The sequence below is a fragment of the Anabrus simplex genome, chromosome 3 (assembly GCF_040414725.1).
Source record: "Anabrus simplex isolate iqAnaSimp1 chromosome 3, ASM4041472v1, whole genome shotgun sequence".
NCBI classification, from domain to species: domain Eukaryota; kingdom Metazoa; phylum Arthropoda; class Insecta; order Orthoptera; family Tettigoniidae; genus Anabrus; species Anabrus simplex.
In genome coordinates this window covers 402,533,527-402,550,065 of record NC_090267.1, presented here as the reverse complement: position 1 = coordinate 402,550,065, position 16,539 = coordinate 402,533,527, and the positions used below count along the sequence as shown (strand labels likewise).

General features: G+C 40.4%; 1 protein-coding gene across 4 annotated transcripts in view; it reads left to right on the top strand.

Moving 5' to 3' along the window:
* LOC136867376 (trypsin-1) overlaps positions 1 to 16,539 on the top strand; it is a 286,922-nt gene that overhangs the window by 13,660 nt on the left and 256,723 nt on the right. For all 4 annotated transcript variants that reach the window (XM_067144554.2, XM_067144557.2, XM_067144553.2 and 1 more), the window contains exons 3-4: positions 209 to 297; positions 6,007 to 6,145. In XM_067144554.2, the coding sequence (XP_067000655.2) occupies positions 209 to 297; positions 6,007 to 6,145 (228 nt within the window). The remainder of the gene's footprint in view (positions 1 to 208; positions 298 to 6,006; positions 6,146 to 16,539) is intronic.

Genomic DNA, 16,539 nt, shown 5'->3' with positions numbered 1-16,539 from the left:
GTCCTCAGTAGGCCCAAGCGACAATAATAATAATAATAATAATAATAATAATAATAATAGAACACACCTTGTTTTTCCGACAAAGACTACTATTCCAAGAGTTGTAAGACATTTTCTGGAGGCTTTTGTGCATTATTGTTATTGGAATAATTAATTCTCCTATATTAAATTATGCATTAAGATGTTATCCCTAATCTCCATCTTTCAGGTTTCTTATCACTACCAAGGGGTTATCATGTGTGGCGCCTCGATCATTGGCAAGGAGTGGGTGCTGACCGCGGCACACTGTGTGAATGGGTAAGTAGAATGAAAAGTTATTCCATTGCTAACTTACAACATAGAAAATATTCATAGCATATTATTGAATGGCAGTGTAGCTGAGTACATCATCCCTACAAGTACTTGAATTTGCCACGTAGTGCCCCAGCACAGTCCGTTGGCGTTCAACCTTCCGAGGCCAGAAATATATCTTTTTGAGAGAGGTGATATTTAAATCTTGTGAATGTGAATTTTCATATCAAATAGGGTACTATTATTCAGATAGGCTATTCTTGTCCTCTAATTTTCCCAGAAGCTCTACATGTTTCATGTCAGAAATATGGATTAGGAATTTATTACGAAAACTAAAAGTATGGTAATAGAGCAAACCCGAAGTTTAAATATCTTAGAATATTATTAACAGAGGATACGATATGTAGTGAGGAAGAAAAGATTAACACTACAATAGCCAAGGAAGATTTTCATGTCCGGTTCCTTGGCTGAATTGTCAGCGTACTGATTTTCGGTTGAGTGGGTCCCTCGCTCTTGGCTGGGCGCAGAATGTTAACTCTATCTCTCTTTCCTTGCTAACGATTTCCCCTTCAGATTGGTGTCATCTTCGCCATTTGGCCCTATCTAGGACGTTTCGAGTTTTGAGGTCCACAGCACGCATCTTCCACGATACTGTCCATACAGCTCTTCGACGGCCTCTCTTGCGATCGGCGTCCAGTGGTTAAAGTTGAAGGGCCATCTTTATTGCTGAATTATCGTTGCTGCGCATTGCATGGCCATACAACCAGTGTTGAGCCTCTCTTACTTTCTCTACTATTTGTACAACACCAAGTCTATGTGGCACATGTTCATTTCGGACATGGTCCAAGAGAGTCAGTCTTAGTGTCCATCGTAACAACCTCGTCTGCATAGAATGGGGAATCTGCCCATGTTTTTATATCAAAGGGGAATATTCTACTCCATAAAGGACAACTGGCCCTATCACAGGTTTTTAAATTTTAGCCTTCAGATAAATTGGCTCCTTTTATCTCAGAGGAACCTGTCTCCAATTTGCCCATGCTGTGCTGACGCTCATCCGGGCGTCAGTAGTGGCATCATTATCTGATGTGACAGAAGATCAAGTATATCTAAAATGGTTGACTTTCTGCAAGGTCTGATCACACTGTTAATGGTGCTGTTGGTTTGTAAGCCACATTCTAGATGTTCTAACCTTTGGAAGTTGAGTCGCAGCCCATTCTCATCCCATCTAATTTTCCTGTTTTTCACCTGGTGCTGAAGTGCAAGGCTGTACCTTTTTGGAACTACTGCATCATCCGCATATCCGCATCCAGGGATGGGAGATTAAATGCCAGCTGTTGCCGTATCTATACAAAGGCCGAAGACTAGCGGTGAAAAGGAGGGACCTTGAAGAAAATGATGTTAGAAGGTGTCGATGACAGACCAGCCGGATATCAAATTACGCTTGTGATGTTACGGTACAGAAGATGGATCTATTGAACATATAACTCTGAAACTCCGCAGCTCTGAAATTATCGCCATATGAGATCGTGTGGAACCCAATCGAAAGCTTTTCGCAGGTCTATAAATGCTAAATGTGCTGTCCCCTTTACTCTGTGCCTCCCCTTATAATGGTACTTATCGCTAGTAAATTAGATCCATGGTATTTCTTATGTAGCAGGTACTAATCCAAAGTAACGTATACTCACGGTGTTACACACATTTTGGTACTACTCACAAGTAACGTACGTCGCATAGGTAATAAAGACCTATGGTGTTTCTCACATTACAGCGCCCCTCATAACCGAAGCAAACCGAACTTGTTCCTCGCCTAGGTGTTCTAATAACACGGAACCGAACTATCCCGTGGTGTTCCTAACATAGTGGGTACTAATCAGAGGAAACGCCCAAACCCGTGGTTCGCACAAAATGGAACTAATCACAGGCAACGTAAGCCCGTTGTGTTCCGCATATAGTCGTACTAATTACAGGTGCTTTAAACGCACAGTGAACCACTCTATCTATATATATAAAATTGGATATTGGTATGTTTGAAGCTAATAGACTCAAAAAATACTGGACCGATTTCGTTGAAATTTTCACAGTTTGTTCTTATTACATCTGAGAGGGATTATGAAGTGGTTTGAACGAAATCTGATTGGTAGTTCGGCACTAAGAGGTGAAAAAAATATAGGGGAAGATAAGCAAACCGCAAGACAAGTCCGATCAGCGGGTTGCCTACCCAACACTATGTGAAGATTATGATGTGTTCGTTAAAACTTATTTCTGCTTTTATCAAATAGTGTGGTGGCAGGACACCCCTCCCACCCAAGGGAAGAGGAAGAAATGTAAAAGTAATCGAAAACGACCGATATTAGTGTCCTACGTGCTAAGGGAAATAAATGTACACAGGCAGGACAACGTCTGTCGGGTTTTGCTAGTATCATATAAACCTCCCGGGCTTTTATGCCGTAGTCCACTCCTCTCATTCCTTCCAGACGTTTCGACTACTGATGCGGTAGTCATCTTCTGCGGCGCTGTGTATGTACTCTCTCCTGTATCCCGCTGGCGACTGTCTCAAGGCTTGAGGGCTGACATCACTTCTATGGACGTTAATAATATTGCTGGTCCAGACATGGGTTGAAGACTCAATATTGGTGGGCGTGGAAGTTAAATTGACACCGGCCGTGAAAGCCTTCATACTTTGATATACCACTCTCTGCTGCTACTTTTTTTTTTTTTTTTGCTAGGGGCTTTACGTCGCACCGACACAGATAGGTCTTATGGCGACGATGGGATAGGAAAGGCCTAGGAGTTGGAAGGAAGCGGCCGTGGCCTTAATTAAGGTACAGCCCCAGCATTTGCCTGGTGTGAAAATGGGAAACCACGGAAAACCATCTTCAGGGCTGCCGATAGTGGGATTCGAACCTACTATCTCCCGGATGCAAGCTCACAGCCGCGCGCCTCTACGCGCACGGCCAACTCGCCCGGTCTCTGCTGCTACTAATCAAAAACCTATTATGTACATGACGTAGTGGTACAACTCACAAGTAAAGGCGATCCTTGGTGTTTCCCGCGTGATGGTACTAATCATAAATAGTTTCATGGTTGTAATTCAATCATCCGTTGGTCGTCCCTTAGTCACCTCTTACGAAAGGTGAGGGATATCGTGGGTGTATTCTTCGTCCGCATCCCCCACCCACATGCGGTGACTACGATTTGACTGAACAGCGTGACAAGAAATTCCACACAAAGGTTGCCGTGGTATCTTTACATTATCACCTGGTACATCGTCATGGGACATTCACTTCTATGGACCTGAATAACGTTGCAGTTCCCTACATTGGTTGAGGACTCAGTATTGGTGGGCGTGGAAACTCTTCATTGCAGGTGGGAGCAAAGTAGTCATTCCATCATTGGAGGATGGTTGATGGGTCTTCCAGGATGTTGTCTGCTCTCCTTTGGTATGTATACCATGGCCAATATATTTCGTGGAACGATTACGTGATTTGGCGAGGAGACACATATTGGCATCTCCTCCTGGTGTGTCTAGCTGGTCGTAAAATTCTTTGTAATTATGCTCCTTTGCCGCAGGCCCCGTTCTTTTCACTGCCGAATTCGGATACCCGGCACGAACAAGCGGTGTCATACGGAATCACTTTGGCGTTGACCACTAACTTCAAATATAATTTTTGAACTAACCAGTAGACCAGTAGCGAGGAGTTCGATGCACCATCCAGTATGTGTGTGTGTGTGTGTGTGTGTGTGTGTGTGTGTGTGTGAGAGAGAGAGAGAGAGAGAGTAGGGAAAAGCTTTTCTGAGTTGAAAACTCGAACGCGATTAGACTTTTAAATAGAACGCGGTCTGATCAAAAACATTAAGCACCCAGAAGGAGTGTTCCTATATTATATACATGTATACCATTGATGTGTGAGTAACTGATTAGATTTACAAGGAACTGTAAATATTCAGAACGCCCATCACAGTGCATTCGTGATGGTACAGTTCTGTTCTTAATAAGTTGTTACCAGTTAACTGCTGTGAGTCAGACAGTTACGAAAGACGTGCAGAGAGGACTACGTACAGTTCACCGACACAGACAGGTCTTGTGGCTACGATGGGATAGGAAAGGCCTAGGAGTTGGAAGGAAGCGGCCGTGGCCTTAATTAAGGTACAGCCCCAGCATTTGCCTGGTGTGAAAATGGGAAACCACAGAAAACCATCTTCAGGGCTGCCGACAGTGGGATTCGAACCTACTATCTCCCGTATGCAAGCTCACAGCCGCGCGCCTCTACGCGCACAGCCAACCTGCCCGGTACGAAAAATATTTGTAAGACTGATGCGAAATGGACCTTTGTTAATTAACAGGATAACTGCCGACCACAGGAAATGCTGGAGTGAGTGTGCGTGAGATGAGCAGACGTGTTTAGTGACCAGTTGAATATAACCGAAAATGGTTCTCACGATAAAAAGCGCGCCTTCGTTGTCGAGTGTTATGCGATCCTTTCACTAAACTGTTAATACTAACCTGTATGTCAAGACTCTGTTTAAACCATACGTGGATCAACTTATACATGATGGAACGAGTGTATGGATATGTTCAGAAAGACGGTGCAACAGCACACACCACTTTGACAACCTTGTCAAGAGTGCATGAGGTATTCGATGAGGAGAGAACCACCAGCAGAGGCACTGCAATCAACTGGCCACTTCGATCGCCTGATCTCTCTCCCTGTGATTTTACCTGTGGATCTAATTGAAGGGTTAGGTGTACTTCAATAATCATCACACACGGCAAAGATCGGCTAAGAGTGTCTGTCAGTTTGACAAATCGAGTACAGCACTGCATAGAAATCGACGTCAACGGTGGTCATTTCCAGCATCTTCTGTGATGTTCATTAACAAGGCTCACTCGCACGTCAGTCCTATTGTAAATATTTTCGGGGCTAGTTCAAATTTGCCCACCATGTGCATGAATATACGACATATTCCCTATGCCTTATAATAATAATAATAATAATAATAATAATAATAATAATAATAATAATAATAATAATAATAATAATAATCGTATGGCCTCAGCTACCGTGTGCAGACATTTCAATTTGACGCCATCTGGCTGTCTGCTCGTCAATTTCGACGTTCCGTTTTACTCTGGGCCCACTAGATGGCAGACCAAGTAAACCGAAACTCTCTTGGGCGTCTATGGCCGAGACTTAATGAATTTTGTCGGGTGAACACCAAATATGCCACCAGAGATCTTTGACATGCCGACATCGTACGACATGGAGTATCGAATGGACATTTTTCCGCCCTTCAAAAATCCGACTACCTTTGCCGGGTTTGAACCCGCTATCTTGAGATCCGGAGGCCGACACTCTACCACTGCGGAGACGTATGGGGCGGAATTAAGGCTTTTGACACGCAATCTAGCCATTATGAATTGTGCAGCACAAACTCTTGTATCGTGTCGGCCAACATTTTAACGGCGAAGAAGATTTTGGCCAACGGGACTCGAACCAGCTGACTACTGTGCCATACTTTATAGACTTTATGGCCATAGCTATTGTTGTGATTTTTACCTATGGGGAAAATTGAAGGGTCAGGTATACTCCACACAAATGCTTGAAAACGCTTAGATATTGTTATGGTGGTGAATAAAATAAATTAATGCTATTCACTTTTATTAGAAAATTGATATAATTTAGCATAACTAAAAATGTGTTTTTTTAAATATAGTATTTCACCTGGTGATGTCACGCTTCGTGCTGGAACGTCGTCGCATTCGGAGGGAGGCTTAGTGTACAAAGTAACTGACATAGTAAAACATGATCGATACTCTCATGAAGACTTTGACAATGATATAGCTCTAGCCAAGGTAAGAAATATTCGTATATAATCTATATTTACACTGGGGGAAAAATTATTCAAACACCAAGGAGGGCTTGTGCTAGATTAACGAATGTCGGTAAAATATTTTATACATCTGACAGGTGACGTTAATTCAAATTTCTAGCAAATCGCATTAACGTGGCGCTAGTAGCGGGCCCGTGACTTCGCACCTCAGGTTTGCTTTAAATACGGACCCTACTGTGCGAGAGCTTTAGTTACTTGTGAGCTTGGATGGAGTGATTGTGAGTAGGTCAGGAATGCCTTCAAAACGACGAAGAGGCCAGTATCAACAGCTCACTGCGGTTGAACGAGGCCGTACCATGGGGCTACGAGAAGGTGAATTTTCCTTCCGCGCTATTGCAGAAAGACTTGGCAGGAATGTCTCTATTGTGCATGTGTGCTGGCAGCATTGGTCACGGGAAGGTACGCTCGCAAGACGACCGGGCGCATGGCTATGGCGCAGCGGACTGCGACTGCAGCAGGAATTCGAGCGTCAGTTGGCACCACAGTGACGCAACGAACTGTTCAAAATCGGTTCCTTGAAGGACAACTCCAATCCACGCGCCCTGCGGTGTGCATTTCACTTAATCCAAACCACTGCCGTCTTCAACTTCAGCGCTGTCAAGCGAGAGCACATTGGACGATGGAGTGGAAGTCCGTTGTGTTTTCCGATGAATGCTGGTTCTGCCTTGGTGCCAGTGATGGTCGTGTGTTGGTTAGAAGGAGGCCAGGTGACATCCTGCATTCCACTTGTCTGCGGCGTCGACACTCTGGACCTTCACCGGGTGTTCTGGTCTGGGGAGCAATTTTTTATGACAGCAGTAGTTCTCTCGTGGTATCCCACGCACCCTGACTGCAGATGGGTACGTCCGCCTGATGACACGATGTGTTTTGCTGCCATTAATGAACAGCATTGCCGGAGAATTGGGTAGGGGGTGTTTTCCAACAGGATAATGCACGCCCCCTTGCGGCTGTTGTAACCCAAAGTGCTCTACAGAGTGTCGTCATGTTGCCTTGGACTGCTCGATCCCCTGATCTGTCCCCCCAAGCGAGCACGTATGAGACATCATTGGACGACAACTCCAGCGTCACCCACAACGTCACCCACAACCGGTATTAACCATCCCTATATTGACCGACCAAGTGCAACAGGCATGGAACTCCAACCGACAAGCTGACATCCCGAACCTGTACGACATAATTTACGCACGTTTGCATCCTTGCATTTAAAAGCCAGGCGATTACACCGGTTATTATTGGACCAGCATGCCACACTTGCGATGGTTTTTCTCGCGCGGATATTAGCTTGTAATCTTGTACCTTTAATCAATTATATTACCTCGATGAATATATTGCCAACACTTACGTGTTCCACATTCCTTATTTCATGGTGTTTGGATATTTTATCCGCCAGTGTATATAAAATAAGTTTTTTTCCCCACATTGCTCAAAATGTTAAAATAATTGCATTTCTGTATCGGTCGTGTCCACAGTAACAATGAAATGAACTTAATTTTCCGTCGTTTCTGTCTGTATGTACGGACATCACGAGAAAATGGCTGAAGACAATTTAATGAAAATCTGTATTTAAAGTCTGGGAATAAGGTGTTAGAGTCCACGTTATAAATAATTTTTATTCACGCTGGATGAAATGGTAGTTTAGCTGAAGGTGGCTAAACTTTATTTTTTATATATCTATGTCATTGGTCTTACTGAAAAGTATTACATACCGTAACAAATGTTATATAGAATACAAGTTCCAATCATTCATTCATGTCTTTTACTGTTTTACCATGACGGCTATGATAGTAGAATAACGAATTTAGACTTTTGTAGTTTAGTCCATATCAACGCCAACCATCGTTAATATGGAAATATTGTTTCGTGTAAACTGGTGATGTTTATTGTCATGAGTGTCTTAAGGTGTAAAACCGCATGGTCATCGGTCCGTATCGAGAAGGAAAAATGGGAAGGTGATTATAAAAAATGAGGAAAATCGTAAAGGAGCGATCTCTTAGAGAATACGAAGAGGGAGTCATGACTGTCTTTACATTAGATTGTCTAATATCCCAGATTTGGGGGAAAGCTAAATGTGAAGGCGTACAGTATCTAAACCTCACAAAACTGTATAAAAATAACATTATATTGATCATTGTTGTGATGCGATTCTTCTCATTTGCTGCCACTCATATCCGACAGATGGGGGTACTGCTGCGTCCTGAATAAACAGCAAGCGTCAATATTGGCGTAAAGTATCTAGGGAGTTAAATAACTCTGCACATTCCATATGGTTGACTCATCAACGGCGAGTACTCCAGCTAGTATAATATACACTTCAAACAAAATTATTGCACCACATGTACATTTTTGTGTTCGTGAAGGATGTTCGCTCTGAGTTGTTGAGTCACAGACATACGAATGACGTCTAATGCTACCTGGTAGTGTACGTGGATTCACATAACAGTCCAGAACAGATCGCTGTTATTGTCACCTATGACCACCACATGACAAGAGCATATTATTGTGTCCTTTGCAGTATACTTGGGGACATAACATGTCGACATCGCCTCACACCACTACTCTCCTGCAGCAGCTTGGTGTCTATTAACTGCTTATAGGAGTTACTACGTCTACTGTAGCCGGAGTTGCCAAATCGTCCATCTCATTAACACCAAGAGGGCCAGAGCAATCCATTTAGCATTATTAATAGCAATATAATAATGCAATACTAAATACATAACTCAGTTTACAAAAATCAGAAATTGTCTCCATAGGGATCACCTACAGAAGTATTCCTTGGCGAACACCTACTTTTACACCTCTACACCGTCGTGCCAGGCACAGATGGGCAAGGGAGCACTTGGGCTGACTCTCAAAGAATGATGGCGAACCTCTTCACGAATGAACGAATGAGTACTGATTGTCTCTGATGCCGGATAATAGTCGGAGGAGGGTTTGGAGAGAGCGAGGTAATGCCAGACAAGTCCTGCACGCCAACCCACATGACCATCAGGGAGGTGAATCCGTCTTGTTTAAGGGTGGCGTTATGTATGGGCGTCCGATGCCACTCATCTTTGTAGAGGGCAATGTCACTGGTACGCAATTCAGGAAGAGAATCCTGGTGCCCACTCTTCAATCATACTGATATTTCGGCGAGAGATACATTGTGCAAGATAAAAACTAGCGCCCACACCGTTCCAATCTTGTGAACCTCTTCCTCAGAGAGGCCCAAATCCATCAGATGAAGTGTCATGCAGTGTATCTGGGCCTGAATCCTATTAATCATGCCTAAGATATGTTGAATAAGGAGGTGAGACGACGAACGAATTCACCTCTCTCCCGGGCCGACGTCGGGAGGGTTGCTGTTGAACAGTGTGACAGTATCGACCAGGACAGCTTCAGAATAAATGAAAGAAATACTTAGAAAATCAATCAGAAGGTAAGGATATCACAGTTCAGACTTAAGACAGACTCAGCGATGCCGCTCTCGACCGTATTCACTTACAATGGGTCAAAATTCGAGAAAATTTTATTGAAGATAAAAAATATAATTATCGACGATCATGCCACTCCACCAACCGATAATCGAGGTAAACATAATGGATTTATTTTAATAAAGAAAAATCATATGTTATATTATAAGAACTCAAAATATTTCTGTAAATTCCAGAATGAATGAATTACAAGAAAATTATCCAGAAATGGAAACAATTTTAAGAATCCGAGGTGAAACTCAATGAATCTATATAATTTAATGAAAGAATCATCACCTATAATTTGTCAAGGAAATCCTTTTAAAAAAAGTAAAAATGATCGATTTTTCAATGTGTGCATATTATTGTACGCCAGACTCCTGCGGATCATCTGGCGGTGGTATTTTTCGGGTTCCGCCATATTTAAAGTACTAGCGTGACATTTAAATGTCCGGTTGAGTCCCCATCCACTAGCTTTTACTTATGAAAATCTTTTTTTTTTTTTTTCATATATACATTTTCAGGTATTTAAAATGTTCCAGCTCAACCAATTTTGTTTCAAATTCCATGAGAATTTCATGGGTTGTTAACACCTGTATTGTCTTGATATTAACAGCAGGAATTGTTTATAATGTTGATACTTTAAACGATAGTAGCCTTCAAAGGGGTATTTTTTAGCATAAATTGAGAAAAACATAAACACGCAAAACACATTTTTCCTCACATTCATGGACTACATATGCAGACTTTCTCTCTGTTAAAATTCTTCCCATACCTTGACGTGCCTGTACACCAGTTTTCAATGTGTTATTTGCAGTAACTGTTCAGCTGGAGCATTTTTTTGTGCTTACCGATTTTTAAACATTTTTAATTGTAAGTGTTAATTTCTCAGAAATTTATGTTGCTATTTTCCTGAAAATGGGTAAATGGCCTTATTTCTCCATTAGGAGACCACAAACCAAATTTCATTCAATTCTATCAATAATTACTATTTTTTATAAATACAGTCCTAACTTCCCTTAAATATTTTTATAAACAGCAAGAGTATTTTCTGACGGAATACCGGCACCTTTTGTTTGGGTAAAAAAAACAGAAAAACATTTATTGAAGTTAAATATATAATTATGTTCCAGTAGATGAGTTCATGAATGGAGCGTTTATCTCAGGGTATTCACTATCATTTGCGTAAAATATACACCGGTTACTAGTATTATCCCATTTACAATTCGGCATGTGTGGTTCAAATATTCAAGTCTGTGATGTATTTTAAAGCATCATCCTCATTTGCCATCGAACTGTAAAACACAACTAGCTCTTAAAATGGTGTCCGGAATAAATGGGATAGATTCGTCAAACATTTGGAGACGGCTCACTAATATCACTAAAGCATTTTCTACCACGCACGTTGCTCCTGATAGCCTATACTTAAATACTTTCCGTTTTAACCTTAAACTATTCCGTGTATACGGCTTCATGAGGTACTTTTTCGAAAGGTAAAGCGTTATCTGCAACTAGTACCCGACTTTCTAGCAGAAAATTATTCTCAAGCGCTGTACTTACTGTGCGGTTCCCAAAGACACTGCCATCTGAAATTCTTCCCTTACAACCTACACATATGTATCTGAAACAGTAATCATGGTCTAATACAACAATTAGAACAATGCTGTTAATGTGTTTGTAGTTGTAATAAAAGCTTCTCGCCGCGTGTGGGACTTTATTCATGACATACTTTCCATTCACAGCTCCACAGAATCCAGGAAATCTTAATTAAGGCCATGGTCGCTTCCTTCCCACTCCTAGGCCTTTCCTGTCCCACCCCCTTTGGGTGGGGGACGCAGATGAATACACCCACGCTATTCCTGCCTGTCGTAAGAGCCGACTAAAAGGGGTCACCAAGGGATGATTGATTTAGAACGATGAGAATACGTGTAATTAGTTCCATCACGCGAGGCAAACCATGGGTCGCCTTTACTTGCGAGCAGTACCACTATGTTAGATACACAATAGGTTTGTGAATGGTATCAAGAGAGGGTGAATCAGTATGGGTGTCAAAGTACCCGTGATTAGTACTGAACCTGAGGCACAACTACTCGGTACATTTAAACCGAGCGTCTTTTAGAAAGTCATCTTTAATACGAACAATGAACTATCTATTGCACCCGTCCACCTCCCGAGTCCCAGACTAGCATTTATCTCAGGGGTGTCGGTTCATTATTTAAGTCATCAAATATATATATAACGGCATAATAGAACACGGGGATGAACGGAGCAATTAAAATTAAAATAGGGAAGGCTCGATTGTAAACTTGAATTTAAGGACTCCATGATAGGACTAGGAAGTGACTGTTAACTTTAAAAAGGGCATCATCTAACTACAATAAAAAGATTATGAGAGTGGTTTCCTTTGAAATAATTGCCAGAAGGAGCGGTTTATTACGCCATCTGACGTATGAAACTTTGATACATTTGGCAACGACATTTAAATTTCCACACATGTTACATACACAAATCACTTGCCATACCGCAAGTGGTATCAATATCTTGCTGGGTTGCTTCTGAAATAAAATGACATTTTGGAGGTATAATTTACGGATCGATTCCATTTGAATCGAACCGTTGTTCAAAGATATAGCTTCCTTCTATCGGGAGCCCGAGCATAACCCATGTTACGGTCGGCTTCCCGATTTAACTAAGATGACGTACTCCGGCTATATACATTTTTCCGAGACCGGTGCTCGGACTGGGTAATGTTTCTCGTGAAATGCGAAAACTGGATTCCACGGACAGTTCCTATCTTACGATATCCAGCTGATGCCATACCACTGAATCAGCATTTATATTTTATTTACATGTGCTTTGAAATGTTGCAAAGTAGCCTGAACAGACTACTGACACAGATGAGATAACGAGAAGCAGTTGGGAAATACCGTGGCAATGGCCCCCCTCGCACCGCGAGCGAAGTAAACAAACACGCCAAGTATTACTGTAACATCGTCCCATGCGGAAACCGTACAAAAACGAGGTACCAAATGACTCTAATATTATCATTCTTATTATTCAACATACGAATAGAGGGATGTTGTCACCAAATAATTAACTCCACCATCGTCACAATATTCATGAAATTATCATCCTTGAAATTATTATTATTATTATTATTATTATTATTATTATTATTATCGGTTCCTGGCACTGTCACGTTTGATTAATATCGTCATTATTATGCGGGATGCAAACACAAACGGTTATTACTGTTATTATTATTATATCCCTCTTGTGATTATTATTATTATTAATGAATAGGTGACTCAAGATATTATTATTATTATTCACGTCACTTAAGAGGTTATTATTATTAATGGACCGGTCACTTCCGCCAAAATATATACAGATATCGGTCGCAATTACAAATATTTCACTGATCAACCAACGACCTCATTACTGTTATTATTATGACAATTATTATTATTATTAATCTGACCGCGATGATTTAACATCGTCCTTACATTATTATTATTATTATTATTATTATTATTATTATCGGTTGCATATTATCATTTAGATTCCCGTTTAACATCTTTATCAACGCTCATTTAATTAAGGCGGTCCAATCCTTTATCTGCAATATTTATTATTATTATTATCACGACATCATGATTGTCCTCGCTCGTCATTACAATGAATACAATATACGACCATTTATGTGGAATCTGAACTCTCATTATCCTTAGATCCGTTGTATCTCAACGAATAGCTGTGCAGTCTATTTATTTCGTACATGCTGTCACGGGTTCGAATGCTACCCGCTGCGTAACTCAGTATTTCTCTGTGACACTGCCCGTACATTTTACACTCATATCAATATCCTAAGCGTCTCTCGTACGGAATTTATTTTCCTTCCTATCTCAATATTCCTTGATTCGTTTATTTCTCACAGAATTATCAACTGACTTATTTATTCAATTCTGACATCGTACGACCTTTTATTATCTGACTGCAGATTCTTTAACATTTTTCTATCTCATTTTGACCTACGCCTTAGTTCATTTTCCACAAATAATCGTAACATCTTGAAATTATATTTACCAAAATTTGACAATCATGGTTTCGTAATATTAGTCCTACGTGTTCCGGCTAATGAATCGCAACTTTAAGACACGACATTTATACGTAAAAAAATATTGGACCGTAATTTAAACCACACGTCCATAACATGTACGGATTATTAGCACCGATCTACATTTCAATATTATTAATTGATCAAATTAAATTACCACGCACTTTAATTCCGAATTAAAAACGACCTCCCGTCATTAAATGATTCCCAATAAACTCAACACCTGATCACATAAATTTATTATTACGCACTGCTCACTAAATATTCCAATATCACATGAATTATTATTATATCCAAATTATATTTAAAAAAATATCTTCTTCAAAAAAAGGAGTTATATTATTTATTTATTATTATTATTAATAAAAAAAATAATTTCGTCTGTTACACGGTAGTTCACTCTTAATATGTTTAAGGCATAACCCCTTTTACAAATTCGATTTATTCTGGCACTAAACACTCCAGATATGATTTACTTGGAAATTATTATTATAATCGCATCTCACAAATTTAACAACTTCACTTTGAAATATGACCATATTAATTACAACAAAACACAACTGGTATGGCGAAGCTGGATTTTCCTTCCATGTCATTACATAGCTCGTTAAAATGATAAAACAGAAAACACATATCGGGTCTTATTTACCTATCATAACCAAATTCAAATGTAAAGAAAATTATTGACTACAAAGAAATATGAATGCATGCATGACTTAACGTACTACACTATATATACAAATTTACATCTCCAACAAACTGAATACATAAAAGACCCGATTATTTACATTATTATTATTTACTACTGTCCGTGCTACAAATTTAGGATGGGGTCGTTAAGCGACCCATCTTGTTACAGAAGGTAACCAAGTATAATCAAATTATTCCCATTTTTCCCATCACGATAACATTTCCCAAATATTATTTACAATTTAGTACTCATCTTAGTTATCGGTATTCCATTACAGCTTTGCAGATGAGAGGCTCCTCCGGCCCCTCTCTGCGTTTTACTCCTCCATTCTTGATGGCGTAGTTCCACAAAAGATTTCCTGGCACATTACCATTTTACACTCGTATCTTAATTTCCACAAACCTTCACCATTTACAACGTTAACACTGAATACTTTAACTTTGATACAACAAATTACTATCCTAGACCCAAGAATTTAATATTTACACTCTTTAATCTTCGTCCAACTACCGCACAATGGACCTGGACACGTACGACGAGGTGTCAACTTTTACGCCCGTCGCGATACGCCCGATTCATACGGCATTCTTGACGTGTTCATGATATCGGTTCGATATAGCAAAGTACAGGCTACTATTCCCTGAAAGTACTGTTCGTCACACAGTCTGTTATGTACGTACTTATGGTGATATACTTTATACTACTCTCTTGCAGTGTAATTACTTTACATCACTGATATTCATAAATGACAAACACTGTCCTACGTTAACTATTTCTAGTTCATTTTGCTTGAGCGCGATCACATTTTACAAACACTAGCGCCATTAAATGACTGTACGTCCGTAGAATTCTAAGTTAGCGGCGACCAACAGTTCAGCTCCCGATATTCAATTCAAGTGTACCGCGACCGTCAATTCAGCTCCCGAGATTCACTTCAAGTGTGTTGGCGAGGATCCCTTGCCCCGTATATATGGATGAAGCCCTTTTTCCCGCGGATTCATTGTCGTCATACCCTTGAGGGAGGGGGTGGATTTTTAATATCGGTACTTGCACTCCGAATTGGAAGTTAAAATTTACATCAAATTAATCCACTCCGCTAGCATATCTGCTGGATTAAATATGAACTCCTGGTGATCACAGATTTAGGAGATACGGGTGGATTTAGCTCCTCACATTTCGCGCCTTCGTAAGCGTCCCTTACAACGTGGTCTTCTTTCAGCCAATGACATTCAAGCTGTCTGGTTTCCAAGAAATCCAGCCTTCAATTTATTTAATTTGCCAATAATTATTGATTATTTTTCCATGCGTGACATCTAATAAATTCATTACATCCATCCGTGTACTCACAATAATTTATTACTGAATACTTTTGTAGTTACGAAAATATCTCATCCATTATTCCTTAAGATGGTATCCCTGAGCCTTCCATTAAATTTTTACGATTGGCCGGCAAACGGTCACGTGATTTAACTCTCCACCTGCTCGAACTTAGGCCAGCGAACGTACACGCAGCCGCTGTAATTTTCCACGAGCTCCCGGAATTTCCGTCCTGCCAAAAATATCCCAAGGTATTACTCATGTGGTGAGTTTCCTTTGCATGACTCTCCCCCTTCCTCTTTCTGACTAAGACTTATTTGTGGGCTCTGTATTTCCTTGTTCGGCAACTAATGATATTCCCTGCTGTGAAGTAGCTAAAAGTTGTCGTGTTGAGCTAATCCGTCAGGCTCCAGTCTGTCGTCCTTCCTTCGCTCTGATTTCGACATTACATAAACGAAATATTTTCAACTATACTTCTGTATTTCAATAAATGTACCATATATTATTTTACCGATCAAATCATGACTGACTATGGGCCTAAGTCACTCGGGTTCACTATCAGAATAAGTTCCTAACTTTATCTTCAGATGCCTCTACTATCGACTTATTTACCTCCCTCTGGTGGGAGAATGAACAATAAATATTTAAGGAAATGTGTAGTTTCTAGGTTTACAGAACAAATGTTTGTAGATTGTTTCTGCGTTCTAAGGATACTAGCACTGTTATCTCTTCATTCTTCATCAAATATATGAACCAGTCAGGAAATTTGGATGTTTATTAAA